The sequence below is a fragment of the Pipistrellus kuhlii genome, unplaced genomic scaffold (assembly GCF_014108245.1).
Source record: "Pipistrellus kuhlii isolate mPipKuh1 unplaced genomic scaffold, mPipKuh1.p scaffold_m20_p_45, whole genome shotgun sequence".
NCBI lineage: Eukaryota > Metazoa > Chordata > Mammalia > Chiroptera > Vespertilionidae > Pipistrellus > Pipistrellus kuhlii.
Window position 1 is genome coordinate 97,807 of NW_023425546.1, and position 23,960 is coordinate 121,766.

Consider the following 23,960-nt stretch of genomic DNA (forward strand, 5'->3'; position numbering starts at 1 on the left):
TGACGGCAGCCTGAAGGAGAGCCTGGCTTCATAGAGTTCAAATGAGTTTGGCTTTCTATCTCCCACGCCCACCCAATGTTTCCACACTCCACTGGAAAAGCCCCTTCTCCCCCTGAGTGCATGGATTTCATTCACCGGGCCTCTAGTGAAATTATAAAACAGTATTGTGGTTTTAATCTCACCATAGTTAAACCTACCATAAGCTTGTATTGCACCCTTTCTTGGAAATTGATCTGTCCTTAAGGAGAACCGTCAAACCTAGTACCAGAGAAATAATGGTAGAGCATTATGCTAAGGAAATAAGCCAGTCGGAGAAAGATAAATATCACATGATCTCACTCATTTGTGGAATATAATGAACAACTTAAACTAATGAACAAAAATAGATCCAGGGACAGAGAATGAAATTCATGCACTCAGGGGGAGAAGGGGTTTCTCCAGCCTGGCTTGTGCCCTCTCACAATGTGGAAGCCCTATGATCCATGGCCCCAAAGAGACACCCTGCCCACCCATCCGGGGCTTCTCAATGGATTGCCTCTAATTTTTAAAACATCAACATTATTAAGAGATCTGCATTACAGCCCAGATATGCTCCTCTTCCCTTTCTCTCCAAGGCATCCTTTGGGTATATCTCATCTTATCCAACAGGCATGGGTTTTAGAGGATAGGATGGCCCCTTGTGCACAGGCTGTGGTCCTCCCTGCTACCTCATTAACTGCACATCTCAGGGTCACATGAAATTTTGAGCCCCCCACAGGCTATGAAGGAATTCAGCCACTAGATGGCAGCCTCCTCAAAAACACTGCTGTGCTCTTGCGCTTTGAGTCCTGGTTCCGAAGAAAGGTTTCATTACCAGATTAGAACCAATCCTCCTTTTAGTCATTTGTTAATTCAACTAATATTTTCGAGTGGCTGCTATGTGCCCAGCACTGTTCCAGGCAAGAGGGATCACCAGTGAGCAAGACAGCGGCCTGCCTGCATTTGGAGAGGGGAGGCCAGGTCAGAGCTATGCTGGACACTAGGAAGGAGGCACCTGGACGGGGTGCAGCCGGAGACTGGGGGTCAGTAGTTGGGTTCTGGGGTTATTTATTTTTTTAATACATCTTTATTGTTCATATTATTACAAATGTTCCTCATTTTTTTCCCCTCTATTGCTCCACTCCACCAGTTTCCCACCCCACCCTCTGCCCTTTCCCCACCCCTCCATTGTTCTCAGCCATAGGCACACAGTTTACGTTCAGTCTCTTCCTGCACCCCCCACTCCTCTTTTCCCTAAGAATCGTCAGTTAACTCCCCTTCCATACCTCTGATTCTATTATATTCACCAGTTAATATTGTTCATCAGATTTTTTAATTCTCTTGGTTTTTAGATTCACTTGTTGATAGTTATGTATTTGTTGTTCATAATTTTTATCTTTGTTTTCTTTTCCTAAAGAACCCCCTTCAGCAATTCATATAATTCTTGTTTGGCGGTGATGAACTCTTTTAGCTTTTTTTTTATTTTATTTGTGAAGCTCTTTATCTGGCCTTTGATTCTGAGTGATAACTTTGCTGGGTAGATTATTTTTGGCTGTAGGTTCTTGCTATTCATCACCTTGAATATTTCTTGCCATTCCCGTTTGGCCTGCATGGTTTCTGTTGAGAAATCAGCTGACAGTCGTATGGGTGCTCCTTTATAGATAACTCCCTGATTTTCTCTTGCTGCTTTTAATATTGTCTCTTTGTCTTTTGCTCTTGGAATTTTAATTATGATGTGTCTTGGTGTGGTCTTCTTTGGGTTCCTTTTGTTTGGGGTTCTGTTCGCTTTCTGGACTTGTAAGTCTAATTCTTTCACCAGTTGGGGGAAGTTTTCTGTCACTATTTCTTTCAGTATGTTTTTGGTATCTTGCTCTCTCTCTTCTTCTGGGACACCCATAATTCTGATGTTGGTTCGCTTGAAGATGTCCCAGAGGTTTCTTACATTATCTTCAACTTTGTGGATTCTCTTGCCTTCTTGGTTCTGCGGAGAAGTGTCTTCTGGTTCTTTATGTTCCAAATATTTGACTTTATTCTTGCGATCTTCTATTCTGTTTTTAGGACTCTGAATAATATTTTTTATTTCAGACAATGTATTCTTTATTTCTAGTTGATCCCTTTTTATTTCTAGTTGATCCCTTTCATATCCTCCTAGGTCTTGTTTATTTTATCGGCCTTTTCTAGGAAATTCTTGAAAAATCTTATAACCGTGGTTTTAACTCTATATCCAGTCACTTCTTGTCCTCCATTTCTTTCATTGTGATCTGTTTCTTTGTCTCGGCATTTTCACAGCTTCCCTGAGTTGGTAGGGTGGCTTTGTGTGCTCAGGTGTCCTATATGGTTCAGTGGGTCAGCCTCCCAGGTACCTGAGGTAGACACTCTTGGTGCACCCCTTTGTGGACTGCGTGTACAGCCTTGTTGTAGTTAAGTCTTGATTGTTGTTGGTATCACTAGGAGGAACTGACCTCCAGTTCAATTGGCTGTGAGGATCAGCTGTGTCTATGCCGGGAGACTGCCTTATTCGACTAGACTTGGAAAATTGCAAAAGCCTCTGTGCTGAGCTTGCATGGGGCGGAGTTTCAGAGTGGAGCCTACAGCCGTGCCCTATGAAGTTCCTGAGTCTCAGTGTTCCTCAGTGTTCTTTGGTACTCGCTGCAAGTATCTCTGAGAGAAAGGTGCCCTTGAGTTTCTCCCACTACCAGACAGTCTAGTCTCTCCCCCAAAGAGCCCGGAACTGGGGTTCAGTGCAGTTGGAAATGGGGTTGGAAGTGGGGTTCAGCGCAGTTCGGAGCTTTTGTCTCCTTCCCGCCAGGGCAACCCAGCGGCACAGTCAACAGTCTGTCCTCTGAGTGCAACATGTGGGCCTCTGGGACTCTGCCTTTCACCGCTCCCCTGAGTTTCTGCCTTACAGCCCAGATTCCCTCTGTATGAGCCTGGATCCCCAGGGTCTTGACCAGAACTGGGGTTCAGTGCAGTGAATTGGGATTCAGCACAGTCTGGAGCTTTTATCTCCTTCCCATTAGGGAACGCCAGCCAGGCACTCAGCTGCCCCCTCCTCTCCAGCTCAGTTCTCTCCTCATGTGCGCACTGTGTCTCTATACCTTAAGCTTTTACAGCTCCTCTGATTTTCCTTCTGGTTTTCTCTTACCTTCTAGTTGTAGAATTTCCAGTCAGTCAACTTTCCTGTAGTTCTAGATAATGTCCATTTTGTATTTCAGTTGTATTTTTTTGTTGTTTTTTTGTTTGTTTGTTTAATATTTTTTATTGATTTTTTTACAGAGAGGAAGGGAGAGGGATAGAGAGTTAGAAACATCGATGAGAGAGAAACGTCGATCAGCTGCCTCTTGCAACACCCCCTACTGGGGATGTGCCCGCAACCAAGGTACATGCCCTTGACCGGAATCGAACCCGGGACCTTTCAGTTGCAGGCCAACACTCTATCCAGTGAGCCAAACCGGTCCGGCTTAGTTGTATTTTTTGAAATTATTGTGTGAGGCTGCAGTTAGGTGTTTACCTACCCTGTTTCTCTGAAAATAAGACAGTGTCTTATATTAATTTTTGCTCCCAAAGATGCGCCAGTTCTTATTTTTAGGGGATGTCTTATTTTTGCATGAAGAAGAATACAGTACACATTTATTGTTAAATGAAAATAAAGTAAATGTATTACCTGTATATGGTACGGTAGTACGGTAGTTGTCAATACAAACCAGACAAACTGTGAATCCTACAGTATCAAGAATTTACTCATTTATTCAATGATAATCATGTCATCATCTTCTGGAACATCATCATAACAATCCAATTCCTGAATTTCCTGGTGAATTTCTCGTGACTCCATTTCTTTCAGAATCAGTGGACCAAATCTCTCATGTTTAGCCTAGGGGGGCCTTATTTTCGGAAGATGCCTTATATTTCACTCAGAAGGAAATCTGTAAGTAGGTCTTATTTTCAGAGGATGTCTTATTTTTGGGGAAACACGGTATGTCGCCATCTTGGTTTCCTCCTCTGGGGTTATTTTGAAGTGTAGAGTCAACAGTACTAAACTCTCCTGATGAATTTGCTTATGTATTTATGTATTTATTGTTTAAAGTATTAAATATGTCTCTTTTTCCCCCCATTGACCCTTCCCTAGCCACACTCACCCTCCAGGACAAGCCCCCACTGCCCCAGTGTCTGTGCCCATGGGTTATGCTTATATGCAAGCATACAAGTCCTTTGGTTGATCTCTAAATCTCCCCCTCTCTCCACTACCTTCCCTCTGAGGTTTGCCGGTCTGTTCCGTGTTTCTCTGTCTCTGAATCTATTTTTGTTCATCAGTTTTTGTTCTTATATTCCACAAGTAAGTGAGATCATGTGATATTTATCTTTCTCTGCCTGGCTCTTTTCACTTTGCAAAATTCTCTCCAGGTCCATTCATGGTATTGCAAATGGTAAAAGTTCCTTCTTTTTACAGCAGTGTAGTGTTCCACTGTGTAGATGTACCACAGTTTTTTAATTCACTCATCTGCTGATGGGCATTTAGGCTGGATCCTAATCTTAGCTATTGTAAATTGCTGCTATGAACATAAAAGAGAATATATCCTTTCTGATTGGTATTTCTGGTTTCTTGGGATATATTCCTAGAAGTAGGATCACTGGGTCAAATGGGAGTTCCATTTTTAACTTTTTGAGGAAACTCCATACCGTTTTCCACAGTGGCTACACCAGTCTGCAATCCCACCAGCAGTGCAAGAGGGCTCCTTTTTCTCCATCTTCGCCAGCCTGATGCATTTATTTTTTAATTGTGGTAAAATAACAGGACATACAATATATTGTATTAAGCATTTCTAAGTGTGCAGCCCAGGGATATTAACATGCTTACATTGTTGTGCAACCATCATTAACATCCATCTCCAGAATCCCTTTCATCTGATAAAACTGAAACTATAATCATTAAAAAGTAACTCTTCATTCCTCCTTCTCTCAGCCCCTGCTAACCATCATTTCACTTTCTATCTCTATGAGCTGGCTTATTCTTGGTATTTCATATAATTGGAATTATGTAAGATTGTCCTTTAATGTTCAGCTTATTTTACATAGTATAATGTCTTCAAGGTTCATCTGTTAGAATTTCCTTCCTTTCCGAAGGCTGAGTAATATTCCATTGTATGGCCGTATCACTTTTGTTTATCTACTCACCCATCAATGGACATTTGTATTGTCAACAGCTCTTAGCTACCGTGAATAGCTATGAACATGGTGTGCTGTCTGAGTCCCTGCTCTCGGTCCTTTTGGTCTATCCACTCACAGTGGATGGCCAGATGCACATGGATGGGTTACAGGCAGTGGGGTTTGGTGAGATGAGACCTGGTGAGTACCCAGGTGATGGGGGTTGAGCACCAATCCCTTTGGAGAAGTACTTGGTCAGAGGAGGTTCCTGTAACCCCACAGGTGGAAACAAAAGTGCTCATGATTCAATATTAAAAGCATGTTGCTATTTTTTGGTGTTGAGAAAATTGGACAGATACATACAAAAGAATGAAACTAGATCACCAACTTACACCATACACAAAAATAAACTCAAAATGAATATAAGACTTAAGCATCAGACGGGAAATCATAAAAATACTAGAAGCATCCACAGGCAGCAAAATCTCAGACATATGCCAAAAGAACTTCTTCACTGATACTGCCCCTAGGGCAATGGAAGCTAAAGAGAAAATAAACAAATGGGACTACATCAAAATAAAAGGCTTTTTTACAGCAAAAGAAACCATCAACAAAACAACAAGAAAGCCCACTGTGTGGGAGAACATATTTGCAAATGTTACCACTGATAAAGGTTTAATCTCCAACATCTACAGACAGCTTATACAACTAAATAAAAGGAAGATGAATGATCCAATTAAAAAATGGGCAATGGACCTAAATAGAATATTTCCAAAAGAAGACAGAAGGAAGGCCAAAAGACATATGAAAACATGCTCAAAGTCACTAATTGTCCGAGAGATGCAAATCAAAACAACAATGCAGTACCATCTCACACCTGTCAGAATGACCAACATCTACAAATCAACAAACGACAAGTGTTGGCGAGGTTGCGGAGAAAAAGGAACCCTCGTGCACTGCTGGTGGGAATGCAGATTGGTGCAACTACTGTAGAGAACAGTATGGAGCTTCCTCAAAAAACTGAAAATGGAACTCCCATTTGACCCAGTAATCCCACTCCTAGGAATATATCCCAAGAAACTAGAAACACCAATCAGAAAAGATATATGCACCCCTATGTTCATAGCAGCACAATCTACAATAGCTAGAATTTGGAAACAGCCTAGGTGCCCATCAGCAGATGATTGGATCCAAAAACTATGGTATATCTACACAATGGAATACTATGCTGCCATAAAAAAGAAAAAATTCTCATCATTTGCAGCAACCTGGATGGAATTGGAGAACATCATGCTGAGTGAAATAAGCCAGTCAATGAAAGAGAAACACCACATGACCTCACTCATTTATGGATAATAAAGAACATTACAAACTGATGAACCAACAGATAGATACAGTAAAGCAACAAACAGACTGTCAAATTACAGCAAGTAGGGTAGGGAGATCTGGGGGAGATAATAGATCAACTGAAGGACTTGTATACATGCATATTAAGTACAACCAATGGACACAAAACTCTGGGGAGGGAGGGTATATATGGGAGGGGGGAGGCAATGTTAAAATATGTACACAGATAATAATTTAATTAAAAAAATGTAAAAAAAGAAAAAGCATGTCGCTATTTTAAACTGATATTCCACTGTTTTCTAAAAGTTAAAAAAATTGAATGTTCTATGCCAATTTCCTTGCCCAGCTCTGTGTTAATACTCCTTTAATTTTAAATGATAGCCTTGCTAGAGTAATGTTGGTCGTAGATCCTTGCTTTTTACCACTTTGAATATTTTGCGCCTACCCTTCTAGCCTGAAATGTTTCTGTTGAGGAATCAGCTGACAGTCTTAAGGGAGCCCCCTTGTAGGTAACTAACTGCTTTATTTTCTTGCTGCTTTTACGATTTTCTCTTTGTCTTTAACCTTTGGCATTTTAACTGTGATGAGCCTTGGTGTGGGCCTCTTGGGTTCATCTTATTTGGGACTCTCCATGCTTGCTGGTCTTGTGTGTGTGTTCTTTCAGCCATTATTTCTTCAAATAGATTCTTGACCCCTTGCTCTCTTTCTCTCTCTCTTCTTGTACCTCTATGATGTGGATGTTGTAAACTTGATGTTGTTCCAGAAGTTCCTTAAACTATCCTCATTTTTATTTACTCTTCCCCCCCCCCCCCCCCTGTTTTGTTTGGTTATTTTCTGGTACTTTGTCTTCGAACTTTCTGATTTGATCCTCTGCTTCATCTAATATGCTACTGATTCCACCTATGAATTCCACCTAACTGAAATGTAACCTTTATTTCAGTTATTGTAGTCTTCATTTTTGCCTGGCTCATTTTTATGGTTTCTATGTCATTTTTTTAATGCTTAATATCTCTTTGTTGAAATTCTTACTAAGTTAATTGAACATCCTAATACCCATGTTTTGAACTCTGTAGAGTTCAATCTATCTGGTAGATTGCTGGATCCTCTTCTCTTTCCACCCTCTTCCTCTGGAAATCACCACATTGCAATTAGTGTTCATGAGTTTCAGATCCCACATATGAGTGAAATCATATGATTCTTAGCTTTTTCTGACTGCTTTCACTTAGCATAATGTTCTCAGGGTCCATCCATGTTGTTGCAAATGGCAGTATTTCATCCTTTCTCATGGCTCAGTAGTACTCCATGTGTATGTGGGCCATGTCTTCTTTACTCAGTCCTCTATCGTAGGGCCCTTTGGCTGTTCCCATGTCTTGGCCACCATGAATAATGCTGCAACGAACTTAGGGGTGCATATATCTTTGTGAATACATGATTTCCATGTTTTTGGGTATATACCTAGGAGAGGGACTGCTGGGTCGTATGGTAGCTCTATTTTTAATTTTTTTAAGAATCACCAGACTGCTTTCTATAGTGGTTGTTCCAATCTACATTCCCACCAGCAGTGAATTTTTCACAACTTCTCCAACACTAGTTATTGCTTGTCTTGTTGACAGTGCCACTCTAACAGGTGTGAGGTGGCATCTCATTGTAGTTTTGATTCACATTTCCCTAATTGCCAGTGTGGTTGAACATCTTTTCATATATCTATTGGCTGTTCATATGTCTTCTTGGGAGAGGTGTATTTTCAGGTTCTTTGCACAGCTTTTTTTTTTTTTTTTTTTTTTTTAAATGTGTTTTTATTGATTTCAGAGAGGAAGGGAGAGGAAGAGAGAGATAGAAATATCAATGATGAAAGAGAATCATTGATCAGCTGCATCCTTCTTGTCCCCTGCTGGGGATCAAGCCCGCAATCTGTGCATGTGCCCTTGATGGGAATCGAATCCAGGATCCTTTAATCCGCAGGCTGATGCTCTATCCACTAAGCCAAACCAGCTAGGGCTTCTGCTGACTTTTTGATTGAGTTGTTTGCTTGGTATTGAGTCTTATGAGTTATTTCTATATTTTGGATATTAACCCTTTGTTGCTTGGTATTGAGTCTTATAAGTTATTTCTACTAAAACATATTTTAGTATCATGTTGTTTAATCTCAATGTATTTGTGGGTTGTTGTTGTTTTTTTTACTTCCTTTTGACAGTTGATTTCTAATTTCAAGGCATTGTGGTCAGAGAATATACTTGGTATAATTTCAATCTTCTTGAATTTGTTGATGCTAGTTTGTGATCCAGCATATGGTCTATCCTTGAGAATGCTCCATGTGCACTGGAGAAGAATGTGTAACCTGATGTTCTGGGATGAAAGGTTCTGTAAATGACAATTATGTCCACTTGGTACAGTGTTTAATTTAAGGCTGATAGTTCTTTATTGATTTTCTGTTTGATTGATCTGTCTAGAACTGTCAGTGGAGTATTAAGGTCCCCAGCTATGATTGTGTTTTGATCTGCTTCTCCCTTTCGTTCTGTGAGTAGTTGTTTTATATAGTTCGGTGTTCCCTGGTTGGGTGCACATATATTAAGAAGTGTTGTTTTTTTATGTAGTGTCCCCTTTCTCATTATAAAGTGTCCATCTTTGTCTCTTATTATTTTGAAATCTACTTTGTCAGATATAAGTATGGCTACAGTGCTCTTCTGTGGATGTTATTGCTTGGATCATTTTACACCCTTTTACTTAGCATCTACCTTTTTCTTTGCAGCTTAGATGTGTCTTTTGTCGGCAGCATGTGGTTGGGTTTTGTTTTCGATCCACTTTGCTGCTCTGTGCCTCTTTATTGGTGAATTCATACCATTTACATTTAGGGTAATGGTTGATGTATGAGGATTTCCTATAGCCATTTGGTCTCTTGTTTTCTGGTAGCTCTGGGTCTCCATTGATTCTTTTCCTTTGTGTTTCTGTCTGTGGCTTTGCTGTGAGCTGGTTGTTGGTGTTAGCTGGCCTCAGAATTTATCCATGCAAAGCTTTCTGGGCAAAAGGCAGTCAACAAGAAAGAAAAACCAATGTAACGCTTACCTATAAGTGTGGAGGAGAAACAAAAGGAAAACAAGCTCTAATAAAATAGCATGTGTACTATGTGAATGCTGGGCGCTGAATGCCCTAGTAGACAGATGCTGTTGATCAGTGGAAAGGATCAATGCTACAAACAGGACAGGACCCAGTGCTGGGAGTTCAAATTCCAGGGGCAGTGTCAATACTGGTGACTTCCTGTAGTGCAACTTGGTATGTTGTATTGTCATTCCTTTTCTGGTCAAAAGTAAACTTTTCCTCCCTGGCCTGTTTGGCTCAGTGGATAGAGTGTCGGCCTATGTACTGAAGGGTCCCATGTTCGATTCCAATTAAGGGCGCGTACCTCGGTTGCAGGCTCAATCCCAGCCCTGGTCAGGGTGCATAAGAGAGGCAACCAATCAATGTGTCACTCTGTCTCTCCCCTGCCCTTCCCCTCTCTCTAAAAGTCAATGAAAAAATATTCTTGGGTAAGGATAAAAAAACAAAAACAAAACTTTTCCCTTTGGTTCCAAGTGTTAAAATTAGGGCCAGACTTTGACCTAATAGATGGAAGAATGTGCTAATAGCCACAGAAGTTCAGAGAGATGTGTTGCTGTAGGAAAGAATTTCCCATTACTGTCAGAGATTCTAAGCTGAACAGCTCCTGGTGCAGAGATAGGGTGATAGGATTAGATGATCTTCTTAAAGTCCTTTCCGACCCTGAAGGCATTGCTGTTAAGGTCAAAGACCTTTTCTTTGGCATCTCCTCTTGTCTCCGTCCATGTGGGAGCCACGAGATTACAAGGTAGACAAGGTTCCTGATTACTCCCAAACCCGCACCTCTGCCCCAACTTGCACCCTGCATTCTGGAAACACTCCAAGTATTTGCTGGAAATGCTTCATGGATATTCTGCATGTGTGTACATCCATTCATTCCTTTCAAGAAGTTCGAGTGTCTGCTGTTTTCCAAGCATTTTCTAGGCGCTAGGGATGCAGCAGTGAACAAAGCAATGGAAGCTTCTGCTCTTCTGGAGTTTACATTGCTGTCTCATTGAGTTTGTCTAAATGGAACTCACCACCCTTACGGCAGAGCTGCTTACCTGTTTCCTGTAGCATCTAGACTGAGAGCGTGACTGCAGTGCCGCTTTCCGCGCCCAGAACAATTCTCTTGTCACTGTCAGTTTCCTTCCCTTTAATGTGTAATTGTCTTTTCAGCCACATCTTTTCCACATCTTTTCATCTGCTCTGGGTTCCCCTAACCCACCCAGCATCACATCCCCCGCCTACTGCCCGAGGCTTCCTGGCTGGCGGGGCGCTGCTAGCAATGCTCCCCCACACTCTGCTGTGCTGTGAGATTGAGATCCATTTACATCAACTAACGGGCACAGTTAAGTCAGGGAGCCCTAAACATGTATCAGGTACTTTAAACATGTTATTTTCGCCTAAAACATACAACTGTTTATTCACTCATCTTCAGTTCTAGGGCCAGGCATTTTCTTAAAGCAGACCTACTGCTTGGGGTTCCCTCACGCCTTCTCATACTTGCAATACATCTGAAGTGATTTTCAATTTCAGTTTCTCTCAACAGGCGCAAGAACTTGTGTCCTTCTGAAGAAGACCGGGCAGAATCCTTTCCCATGCTTACAAATGGGCCCCTGATCTTTACAGTTGCTTCTTTTGCTTCACACATTTTCCAATGACTTGCCTTCATTGAGTCTTTTCAAAGTATGCAGCGTGGCTTTTGAAGAAACTGTCTTTCTTTGTGTTCTTATTTTATTGGTTTACATAATAATTAAGTTATGTAAATAAAATCATTAGTACAATTAGCAAACAAGCTTGGAACAAATACCCTTGACCCTTCTTGAGCGGACAACCCAAAAGGTGGGAGTAGGCGCACAGCTGTTCCCGAGAGGAGCCTACCCCCAGTATTTGTGTCTTGCCCGGGCGATATCAGTGTCTCAGTGAAATAGGTGTGCTGATTGGTTTGGTTTTCTGTAAAATATTAGGTAGAGGGTGTAGAAGAGCGCACGCAGGGTTTGCATTGCCAGAGTAATGTTTACAAATCACAGTTTTCCTCAGGCCACTGCTCTGTGCACGCCCCTCCGGGCCCTCCTCTCCATGAGAAGCAAGAGCAAACCCCGGCCTTGCCCAGCGAGACCCCCTGCGGCCGGCTCATTCTCCTGCTCGTGCCTTGAGCTCCTCCCTGGGCCGAGGCGGCTTGTTCTTTGAACACACTCTGGACTTCTTCACAATCAAGCCCTTGTTCACTCTGATGAACAAAGACACAGCCCTGCTGCTGGGCCTGCGTGTCCAGGATGCGCATGTCTGTGCCTGGCACCGCCCTCCCTCTGCCCCTGCCCCTCTGCCGCTGGGACACTGACAGAGGCTGTTAAGCGTGAGAGGACCAGCTGGGCAGCACCTCCTTCAGACGCCTCTCCGGACCTCACAACAGGATGCACTTTGTCCTTTCAAACACCGTCTGCAGCGCTGCCTTCGGGGCTCTTTTCTGATGCTTCCCAAGTCCCGTCGTGCACTGCTGCTGCTTCCTGCCCAGAAGTCCTCTTGCTTTGGGTGGGACCCAGCTTGTTGAACCTGCTGGCAGCACATTCAATAAGCAAGCACATCCTGAGCGTGGCCGATGTTTCTCTTTGCCCCTTAATCTCATCTTCAAAGTCCTTATCTTCCTGGCCTTGATTCCTAGCAGCAAACTCCCCTTCCTCCCTCGTACCCTCCACCCCCTCGACTTCAAATATACTAACTGATTTGGAGTTGGGATGGGGCTCCTTTTATTATAGTTCAGAAATAATACATGATCTTGGAGCCTTATCCATATATCTCTTTTGACTTAAAAAACAATTTTATGATAAGTTATTGAACTATAACTTATAAAATTCACCCATTTAAAATGTGCTATCCAATGCTTTTAGTAAATTTGACAAGTTATAACTATCCACAGCTAACTTTCAGAACATTTCCATCACCCCACAAGGTGCCTTGGCCATTTCCAGCCACTGCCTATTTCGCCGTCAGCGGCTGCACCACGAACCTGCTGCTGTCTTTCTAGATCCTCCCCTGACTTCTCTGTCCCTTTCCCAGCATTGGCGTGTTTTTAGCAATATACATGCTATCTGCCTGAGGAACTTCTCATGTGAGTAGGTTACTCAACTTTGTTACCCTCTCTTATTCTTTCTTCTCACATTTAAGTTTCTTTTGGTTTTCTTTGTGTGAATTTAGTTTAGCAAGTTGGCCCTTAGCTAATTAAGAAAGTTAAGGGCCTTGGCTGGTTTGGCTCAGTGAATAGAGCATCAGCTTATGAACTGAAGAGTCCTGGGTTTGATTCCGGTCAAGGGCACATGTTTGGGTTGTGTGCTTGATCCCCAGTGGGGGATGCGTAGGAGGCAGCCAGTTAACTATTCTCTCTCATCATTGATGTTTCTCTCTCTCTCTCTCCCTCTCCCTTCCTCTCTGAAGTCCATAAAAAAAATATTTTTAAAAAAAGAAAGTTGAGGTTTCTTCCCCTCCATTTGATAGTGTCATGTACAAAACAAATATGTAAGCCCCTCTAAGGCATGGAGAAGTACAAAGAAAGTTAAAGCATGATCCAGAACACCAACTCTCAGAAGCAACCAGTGTTAACCGATTGATGGTGATTATCTTTCCAAACATCTCTCTTAGCAGTGATACAGCTTAGACACTGATTGATGTACGTACCAAGCCGGAGGAGGCAGCTTTGGTTGCCATAGGAATCCACGCCAGAGATGGGCATCTTTGAAAGGAGGCCTGTAGTTCTCATGAAGTGTGCACTCTAGAGGAGAGACAATAAACCAGTAAACAAGTAAATATGTAGTATGCTAATGGTGATAAATGTCTTGGAGTTCAACAAAGCAGAGAAATATATGCATTAAGGATCTGGTTTACTATTTAACAAGAGAAGCCCCTCTGAATACAATGGCATTTGACCAGAGATCCCCAAAGTGAGAGAGCATGGAACATATTGTCTATGAAATGTAGGAATGTAGGGGAAGATCCTTCTAGGCAGAAGGAACAGCTAGTGCCCAGGCCTTTGGGTGGGAACATGCTTCACAGATTTGAGGAACAACAAGAAGGCAACTGTAGCAAAAGCAATATGAGAGGGAGAAAGTGAGTCCACTGATGGGGATGAGGGCCCGGGGGACAATTATTTCAGGGCCCTGGAGCCATTGTAAGGGCTTTGGATTTTCCTCCCAGTGAGGCAGAGAGCTTTGTTAAGTGGAGGTGTGATATGATTTGACCAGGTTTGAGAAGCATCACTCTGTTATCTGAAGAACAGACTATAAAGAGGCAGGGGCAGAGGAAGAGAGACTGGTTAGGAGGCAGTTTCAGAAATCCTGTTAGGAGATAACCATGGCTTGGACCAGATGGTAGCAATGGAAGTGGTGAGAAATGCATTTACAATATATATCCCAACATGATGGCATTCCAATATATATTCCAATATGATGGCATTTACAATATATATTCCACCATGTTCCATTTATGGAGATGGAGAAGACTATGTGAAACATCTATGGGAGAAGAATCAAGACTTTTTGTTCCAGTTAAATTGGAGATGCCTAGTAAGACATTTAGGTGGAGTGTCAAGAAGGTAGTTGTGTAAATGAATCTGGATTTCAGAAGAGAGGATTGGAAGTATATAGGTGGTATTTAAAAGCTACAGTTGGATGTGATGGGCAAGTTAGAGAAGAGATGACCAAGTTGGATAGAGATGACTGACCATTAGGAACCTCCAGGGGAAGATGAGAACAGAGAACGGGCCATAGTGTTCAAGTGACGCAGGAGGTAGAACCAGCCATTCCACTCATGATCTTATTAAATGTTTTTTTCACAGCAAGATTTAGTTAGTTCTGTTTTTATTGTGAGATTAACTAAGAAAGCTGTTCAGGGTAATTTCCATAAGTTAGTCATTTCTGATTGCAACAAAAACAGTTACCACTTAGGATTGGTATGCATTTTTATTAGCCATCTTGTATAATGGGCAAGTCTTTGTTAAAGCGTTTTTTTTCCTTCCTCTCCTCCTCAAGAGTTGCTTGTACGTCCATTCACTCGTGAACCCCGCAAATAGTTACTAAGCGCCTGTTCTGTGCCAACCCTAGGTTTTTCTGTCCTCACAGATCTAACTTACCACGCGCAGGATTTTGCCTTTCAGGTGTACTTGGCTCCAGCCTCCCGCAGTGGGGTTTTTCCAGCCTGGTCCTCTGCAGGTCTCAGCGCCGCGGGAGGGGGGGAGGGACTCTCCCCTAGGCCCAGAGTCGGTCCGCTGGGCGTCCCGCCCACGCCTGGAGGGGACTCCGGACACTCCAGAGATATGCAGATGAGGTGGGCGGGCAGTATGCAGATGAGGCGGGTGGGCCGCGCTCCACAGGCTGTGATCGGAGTGGGCGGGCAGAATGCAGATGAGGGGGCGGGGCTCGCCTGCGCGCCTGGAGCCGCTCGGCGAGCGGCCGCCGGGAACTGGAAGGCGCCCGGCCCTTTCTTTGACTGGAGCGGACCGCCGGACGCCGGAGCCGGCTTGAGCCGCCGCGCGGTGGACAGGGTCCGAGGCCGGCCAGCCGGCCGCCGCCGAGTGGGCTGAGCATGGGCAACCACCTGGGGCGGCCCGAGGACCCCGAACCAGGTCAGTGCGGTCGGCGGCGGTCCGCCGCGCCCCCTCCCAGCGGCGCCCTTCCCCCACCGCCCCCGGCGGCGCAGCCCCGGCCCGCGGCGCCCGGGCGGGAGGAGCGGCGAAGTTGGCGGCGGAGCCGGCCTCGGGTCCGATCGCCCGGTGGGCTGTGGGGTTACCTGCACTGCCCCGCCACCAGGAAATGCCGCTCCCGTAAACACGGACCTGGAGCTGGGAGCCGTCCGGGCGGGAAGGAGCCCGGTTCGGGGCGGGCGGGCGGGCGGGCGGGTAGGGCGTGGTGCTGGTGGCTCTGGTGGTGCAGCCCCTGGCCCCTGCCTGCCACTGGACAGGTCCCTGTCCGCGTGCCGGCAGTTCCTGCAGACTTTCTAGGCATTTCCGCGGAAAGTGGGACTTGGCGTCGCTTCTGGCTCATTGTCCATCTCGCAGCGCATCGTCTGCGTGTCGCCCACTTTCCGGAGCCCGTGGCAGGCGGGGACGGTCCGCAGATCGGTGATCACGGTCTGACCGGGACTGGCTCTTCCTCAGAACAGCCTGTGCGTGTTCTGGGACACCCCAAACTCCTCCTGCTTACCAACTCCCCGCAGAAATTCAGCATGAGGAGGTTTGGAGAGTCAGTTGGGCTCTCTTTGCGCCCTGGCCTCCGGCACAGATGTAAATGCTGAAAACCACGGGACTGCATGGAGAAACAAAGCGGGACATTTATGTCCTGCCACATGAAACAAATGGGATGTAGTTTAGCCTGAAAAGATTGCGTTGTGGCTGATGGGGGGAGAGACGGTCGACCTGGGTGCCGGGATTCAGGTGACAGGCATGTGCTCCCTGGGACAGAGCCAGCAGTCGCAAACATTTTTCAAGGGGGAACGTTCTTCAAGGGAATTCCATTTGAGTTCAAATGAGGAAATGAGGTTCTGAGAGATGGAGCTGTTAGCCCGAGTGACTTATTCCTGGATTGGGAAGAGTTTTGTGCTGGTGACCTTGGGCCTTAGCTTCAGCTCTTGGCTCACCGCGCGGCCTGTCCTTGGTCCGTGGGCGGGCGGCCGAGGTGGTGCCATCCCAGCAGCTGTGGCACATTGGGCTGTACAGCACTGGGATCAGAAACTTCGCCACCTGGGAGTCCAGCGAAGGAGTTTTACAGACGGGGTTACTGCAGAGATTACATAGGGGCACTCTGACATGCAGCATTTATCCAATTTCTTTGGGTAGAGTGATCAGTATTTGCAAAATATGTCATAACAGCTCTGTGATAAACTGTTAGGTAAAGGAATGTAACATGTAAAAAACCCTCTCGTTAGTACACAACAGCCCAGGTATTGTGGAAACGCTGGTGTATTATCTCCTTTGTGTCAAAATTGTGAGAGCTTTAAGATTCCTCGGGTGCTTGTGTTCTGATTTCTAAGTGACTGTGCTTTGTAAAGCACTGGTGGATGGGACACGGAAAGGACACTTTTATGCCAATGACTTATTTTATTGCATCTTTCAAAGGGTGCATATCCTTTCAGAATGGAAACCTTGGCTGATATGCTGCAAATAAGATTAGAAAATCTGAGGAAAGACTTTATTTGTTTGTTTGTTTGTTTATTTTAATCCTCACCTGAGGATACTTTCCTATTGGTTTTTAGAGAGAATTGAAGAGAGCGGGAAAGACAGAGAAACAAACAGGAGCCCCAACGAGGGCCCGGGCCAGGGAGAAGCCTGCAACTGAGGTACATGCCCTTGACCGCCCTTGGGTCCACAGTCCTGTGCTCATCCACTGAGCCAGTCCAGCTAGGGCTAGGAAAGACTTTAAATGCTGGACTCTAGTTGACTGAAAGTGCGAGTGTAATTTTAATTGGTCTCTCATTGCTGTATAAAATGCTACAGGATACACCAATGAGATCTTAGAAATGAGTTTTGTTGAAGATTAAGGTACCTTCAGTCTGCTGTACTCTGGGGGCTGGAATGAGGCAGTTATGCTTTGGACTAGAATCAGAACAAGTGCTTCCATGGGCCATCAGAGCGAGGGGCCAGGGATCGGTGGCGCAGGTGGAGGTAAATGGAGGGAGGCTGGATGAGGCAAGGACTTCTTCACACCCACGTTTTGATTTTTACACAGTTTCTGTTTTGTGTCAGTTTTGTTCTTTGAGAAACCCTTAAACAGAATTAGGAATGACAGAGGTTTATTAGAGAGTAATACCCGAGAAAGACAAAGGGGTGGGAAGCAGAATTAGGCCAGGAAAGCTTTAGACCAGCGGTCGCCAACCAGTGGTCCCTGGACCACTGCTAGTCTGCGAGGTTGGCAACCGCTGCTTTAGACCACGATGCAGACCCAGCACTTAAAGGAAAGGGGAGGCAGCAGGTTTGGGCAGGCAGCCCTCAGAGCAAAGCGCCTGCTGGAGGAGGCCCGGGTTGGGCAGAAATGGTCATCCCAGTCCTCAGGCTGTGGTCAGTCAGCTGGAGGCTGCCTGAGAAGAATGTGCCTTTAGTCAAAGGCAAGTGAAGGCCCAGGACCCCGTGGCACCAACGTGCAGTTCCTGCAGCCGAAGGCGCGTTCTTTCTGGACTAGAGATCCAAGTGGCACCCCTTATGGCGGCATCCGCACGACCTCTGTTGCCGGGCAGGGGTGGTAGTTTAAAGAGTAAATGAGGTGCCGTATTTTTCGGACCATAAGACACACCAGACCATAAGACGCACCAGTTTTTAGAGAAGGGAAATGAAGAAAAAAAGATTCTGAAACAAATAGTGTCCTAAAATATTTTATGTGCATTAAAACCCAACATCACAGTCATAAACACATGTAATCAATCCTGTAAAGTAAACAGCAGCATTTAGAACCATTTTAGAGCCGGGCAAGCACACAGAGACCACACAGAGCCGGGCAAGTAAAAAAACTTTTTTTTTTAAAGTTTATGTGTAGGCTATATTTGGACCATAAGACGCAGGGACTTTTTCCCCCCACTTCTGGGGGGGAAAAAGTGCGTCTTATGGTCCGAAAAATACGGTAGATCTTCATCTTAAATGTCCCCCAGCCCCTTGGCTTACAAGAGTTGGACCTGCCCCATCTCTTCCTGGTGGGAGCGCCTCACGCCCTGTGGCCGCCCCCGAGGCCGAAGGCACTTCCCAGCCGCTGTCTCTGTCCTCGCCCTGGGCTTGGCTGGGTGGCAGCAGATTCCTCTGGTGGCCATTGCAGTCCTCTGAGCGGGGTCATTGTGACCTACGCCGGAATTGCCGAATGAACAAGAGAAACGGGTCCAGTGAAAGACAGGAAACCTGCGTGAACGAGGGCAGCTGGAGTCAGACGTGTGGTGGCCACATCGTTCACTGAGAAGGTCCCAGTAACAGTCCTCCAGCATGCGGCCAGGCGGGGTGTTTGTGCTGCCGGGCTGTGCACTGTGCAAAGGCGTCTGGGAAAGGGGGGAGCGGGCCGGGCGAGGCTGCGGCGATCCAGAGGAGAGGGTGCCATTGTGCACATTCGCCTTTTTGTATTCACACAGGGTGCCCGGTATGCTAAAGAGGCTCAGTAGGTGCGCTTGGGTTTTCCCCACCATCACTGCTAGCTGCTGCTTTTCTTTTCCCCACCACTGTTCGTTATAAGGTGAACCCGATGGGCGCACCTGTAGTGTGTCTGGCAGGGAGCGCAGCCTCCAGGGCCCCCCGGCGTTCTGTGTTCACAGTGACGGTCAGCCGCCAGCAGGGTCTGGTCACCTGGATAAGGACGTCTCTGAGCTCCTTTTGGAAGTGCCACCCACATTTCCTGGTGGTGAGCCGCCAGGGCTTTGGAGAGGGACTCTGGAGTCCACACAGCCCCCGCTCCACGGGGCCCGAGATGTCCACACGGGTAAAGTGCTCCTTCCCAGAAGGAGTTTGTGTGGCAGGGGCCGCCCTTCACCTGGATGAGGCTGGGCCTGTGTGCATATGTCCGGCTGTGCCATCTTCTGCAGCGGGAGACCCGCAGGGCCTGCCGGAGACCCGGGGACCTCCTTGTGCTGTGTGGCCCTGACACTGGGAAAGCGCACTGCCAGCTCTCACTGTTCGCCTGCAGTTTGCACGTGTGTGTTTGAGCAGAGAAGTTTCCCATGTGGGGGTGTTTCTGTCTCCCAGTTCGGGCTGCCTCCCTGTGTGTTTCGTGCTTTAGGCAGAGCTGTGACCTCTCCCTGTCTTGGGAGCGTGGCCTTGTGCAGTGGCTGTCCTGTGGGCTCATGACCACCTGAGGTGGGTGCTCCAGGCGTGTCTGCTGAGGGGTGTGTGTGCCTCCTGCTATGGTTGAGACCTGATTGCTGTTTGGAGTGTGACTTTGTTTTTAAACTTTTAAACTTTCTAATTCAGAGAAGTGTTTGGGGATGAAGGAGACTGGGATTTTTCCTGTTGAATGTGTGGGCCAAATGTGTGGTAGGTATGATGTTTTAGGACTGTTGAATTTTATTTTACTTTAAAAAAAATAAAAAATAAAATATATATATATATATAATAGATTTTTTTACAGAGGAAGCGAGAGGAATAGAGAGTTAAAAACATTGATGGGAGAGAATCATGGATCAGCTGCCTCCTGCACACCTACCTCCTACTGGGGATGTGCCCGCAACCCAAGTACATGCCCTTGACTGGAATCAAATTTGGGACCTTTCAGTCTGCAGGCCAACGCTCTATCCACTGAGCCAAACTGGTTAGGGCCTATTTTACTTTTATTATTTATTTATTTATTTATTTGTTTTTAATATTTTTATTGATTTTTTACAGAGAGGAAGGGAGAGAGAGAGATAGTTAGAAACATCAATGAGAGTCATGGACCAGCTGCCTCTTGCACACCCCCTACTGGGGATGTGCCCGCAACCCAGATACATGCCCTTGACTGGAATCGAATCCGGGACCCTTCAGTCCACAGGCCGACGCTCTATCCACTGAGCCAAACTGGTTTTGATCTGTTTTACTTTTAAAAAATGTTTATATGTGGCTCCTGTCAGATGAGACCAGCTCATGTTGTAGATGTAGAGCCATAGGAAGAGCAGGACACAGTGAGCATTTTAAAGGTTTCAGCGTATCTTTTTACACTGCAAAGCACTTCGACGGACTAATCCTGCAGCCAGATCCAAGCAATCAGCGCATCTTTACTCTGCCATGCTCATTTGTCCGCCAGCCCCCTCCCCCCCCCCACCATCACGGCCTCCGGCACCCCCTTTACTGGCACATTAAATGAGAGTTGGCTCTTTTCCAGCTGAGTAAGAACACTTGAGAATCTTTATTGCTCTTACTCATCTCCATAGCTCCTAACACTCTGCAGAGGCCCTAGTAGAAAGGAGGGTTTTATAAGTTGATGGTGTTCCTTGTATTTCCAGGAAGTTTTTGAATTCTCAGCAGAAAGTAGGTTCGAAATTTTAAAATCAGTGTAGTTGGCCAAATATTTAAAATTTAAGAAATCATTTGTTAAGAACTTCGGAAAAGCTTCTTTCAGAGTTTTTTCCCATTCCACCTCACAACAGATATAACCCGGATGTCCTGGGCAGTGACTCCCCTGGGCTGGCACAGGGGACTTGGCCACTCAGTCTCCTTTCAGCCTCAGGGGCCTGAACGGAGCCCACCGTGGTTTCCCTGACTCCCACAGCTCGCATTTACTTGTAAATATTCACCACCCCTCGCCTCTGCTTATTTTTTAACCCTTGCTCTGTTCCTTCAGAAAAATTGGTATTTTCTTCTTCACTCTATTCTTCCCCTAATTTCCAGGTGCATGTTCCAAATTGAACCTAATTATGGATAAGTGTTAGATTAGGGGTTATGATAAAACTGTCATAAAAAATAGTCATGCCAAAACCGGTTTGGCTCAGTGGATAGAGCTTCGGTCTGCGGACTGAAAGGTCCCAGGTTCGATTCTGGTCAAGGGCATGTACATTGGTTGCAGACACATCCCCGGTGGGGGTGTGCAGGAGGCAGCTGATCGATGATTCTCTCTCATCGATGTTTCTAGCTCTCTATCCCTCTTCCTTCCTCTCTGTGGAAAATCAATGAAAATATATTTTTTAAAAAAAGAATAAAATATTTATTAAAAATAAAAGTAGTCATAAATAAAAGCAGTAATGCCAACAACCCCCAAAGTCCTTGAAAATCCCCTTTGTTTTGTCTGCCAAAGAATTCATCTCCTTCCTCTAATTGCTCTTGCTTTTCTTTCTAGCACCAGTAGCCAAATTAAAAAAAAAAAATCTTGGAAGGGTAAATTATCAGCAGTCTAACCTTCTGATTTATCAACGGATAAACAAAGAGCCTATTCATAGTGGTCATAGAATTACTATGAAAATAATGTGTATAGTTTTATTTAAGTCTCTTCTGCTTTCCCTTCAATCTGAATACAGTGCATTGTGCCAACGTTACATGGAATCATATGCTTGCAAATGGGACCAAAGATGTGTCAAAACCGTCTCTGCAGGTTAACAGAGGGGCCGGTCAGGGGAGGGCCTGCGGGTATGTGTTTTGTTTGCACGTGTGTTTGTGTTGCTGTCTTCCTGACACTAACCTTTATGACATTCTGCTTTTGTCCATTAAGCCTTGGTAGGGTTTTCAATCAGTAATTGTGATTAAGAAAGAAGAACAAAAATCAAGAAATAACAGTAATTGGATTAGTGATTGCATATTAATTTAAACTGTATATTTGACCTTTATAAAAAAAAACTCTGGCCGAAACTGGTTTGGCTCAGTGGATAGAGCATCGGCCTGCAGACGCAAGGGTCCCAGGTTCGATTCTGGTCAAGGGCATGTACCTTGGTTGTGGGCACATCCCCAGTGGGGGGTGTGCAGGAGGCAGTGATGTTTCTCTCTTATCAATGTTTCTGACTCTCTGTCTCTCTCTCTTCCTTTCTGTAAAAAAATCAATAAAATATTAAAAAAATAAATATGAAGTGAAAATATATTTAAAAACAACAGCAACAACGACAAAACTCTGGTATCCAGAGCCTTCTGATAACCATTTCAGATACAAAATAGTTCTTAAAGTATTACAAACAGGGCCATTTTATTTACTGGTTTTTCATTACTCAAACCATCACTCACTGTCAGTTCTGCCACCAGCCTTGTTCTGGGTGCCTGGGCCTTCTGATGGCTATGGTCAGTCCACACTGGGGTCATAAGCTTGTCCGAGTTTGGACTTCTTTCTCTGTCACCTGCTGCCCTAATCTGTTCCCCCGAGCCTAGAAAGCAGTAACTGAAGCTGCCAGAATTGTGTGTGAGCCAGAAGTGCTGCTTCTAGTAATAAAAGGGTGTGGAGTTTTTATGAGTGGAGCCTCTGGAGACCTCTTGCTTCTGGTTAGTGACAGTGTCTCAGGTGGCTGAGTGGCTGCGCCCTGTGCCCTGACGCAGGCCCTGCCTGTGCGCTCCCGGAGAAGCTGGCCTCCGTGTCCGTGAACCACCACGATGCTCCTCCGGGCCCTTTGCAGGGATGCTCCCGCCGCAGAACCTGGCAGCTGCCTCCTCTGTAGCTGGAACATAAGACCGTTCTGCCAGTCCCATCGATTGGGGATCAGTTTACACCTATTAGTTTTACTCTTCACAGTGCTGCCCTTGCCCTGCTGGCCTGGCTCAGTGGTTGGGCATCGACCTATGAACCAGGAGAGGGCACATGCCCTGGTTGTGGGCTCAATCCTCAGTGTGGGGTGTGCTGGAGGCAGCTGATCAGTGATTCTCATCATTGATGTTTCTATCTTTCTCCCTCTTTCTTCCTCTCTGAAATTAAAAAAAAAAAAAAAGTGCTGCCCTTAGAAAGATAAACTGTACCTGCATCCCACTATTCCTTTCAGGCCTCCTCAGCTCAGATGTCACCGCCCAGGTAGACCTTCTCCCCAGCGCCAGGCTCCTCCCCCCCGGGGGAAGAGCCTCTGTTTTCTGGGGCAGTAAATCACCCTGGGGCTTGGTTGGACAGAGCCAGGCTGGAGGAGAAGTAGAGAAATTCAGGTTTCTTTTGGCATGAGGGGGCCAGACTGCGGGGTGTGTGAGGGGAAGGCGAGATGGGAGAGGGGAGGGAATAGGGGAGATCGAGTGGGCTTGGACCAGGAGGCAGGCTCCGAATGTCACTGTGTTCATCGCCCCAGAGAAATCTTAATCTCCGCCCCGCAGGCTGCATGTAAGAGTCATGTGAGTGCTTTAGGAATGAGCGTGTGTACATGGAGAGATTCTGGCGAGGCCTAATTGTAATAGAATAAATGAAGCAAACACATTCTGTTTTCCCTCGTGACAGTTGGAATATTGGACAAAACTGTTCAAAGGCAGACCTCCGAGGTTCGTTTCTCCTTTTTTGACCTTGATGGGTCTTCATGATGGCTTGAAGGTGTATCTATGTCGTCCCGTCTTTCAGAGTACAGGATTCTGTCATGTGCTCTGGAGGGGCGAGGCGAGAAAGCTTTTTGAATTTGCACAGAGGGTCTTTTCCCCCTTTGTAGGCCAGAAAGGAAAACTTCCCAATAAGCATGCACGAGCTGCTCCAGAAACAAAGGGAAACAATAACGAAAACGCGTCTCGCCTTTGCCCTGGCATGAGAGGAATGCAGCCTGAGCGCTGACCTCGCTCCTGTCTTATTTCATATTTAGGTGAAATGGCCAGCGACCATTACTCCCAAAGAAGTTCCTCTTCAGACTTTAAGGTGTTTGTGTGACACTGAGGTGATGTTATCCATGCCAGCGCAGACCGCCCAGCTGTGCTTGGGGGTGGGGGTCCTGTCCCAGGATGAGGAAGGGTTGACGCAGCGGTGAATGAGCACAGCGTAGGTAAAACTGTGCATACCGATCACACCTCTATAAAGTGC

At 45.6% G+C, this 23,960-nt stretch overlaps 1 protein-coding gene across 5 annotated transcripts in view; it reads left to right on the forward strand.

The window, feature by feature from the left end:
- SPECC1 (sperm antigen with calponin homology and coiled-coil domains 1) overlaps positions 1-23,960 on the forward strand; it is a 165,360-nt gene that overhangs the window by 23,658 nt on the left and 117,742 nt on the right. The window contains exon 1 of one of the 5 annotated variants that reach the window (XM_036412565.2): positions 15,009-15,199. The exons of 3 other annotated variants lie outside the window; for them this stretch is intronic. In XM_036412565.2, coding sequence (XP_036268458.1) covers positions 15,160-15,199 — 40 coding nt within the window. In that variant the 5' untranslated portion in view covers positions 15,009-15,159. Of the gene's footprint in view, positions 1-15,008; positions 15,200-23,960 lie in introns of those variants that run through there. One more of the 5 variants, XM_045572348.1, reaches the window with a different exon arrangement.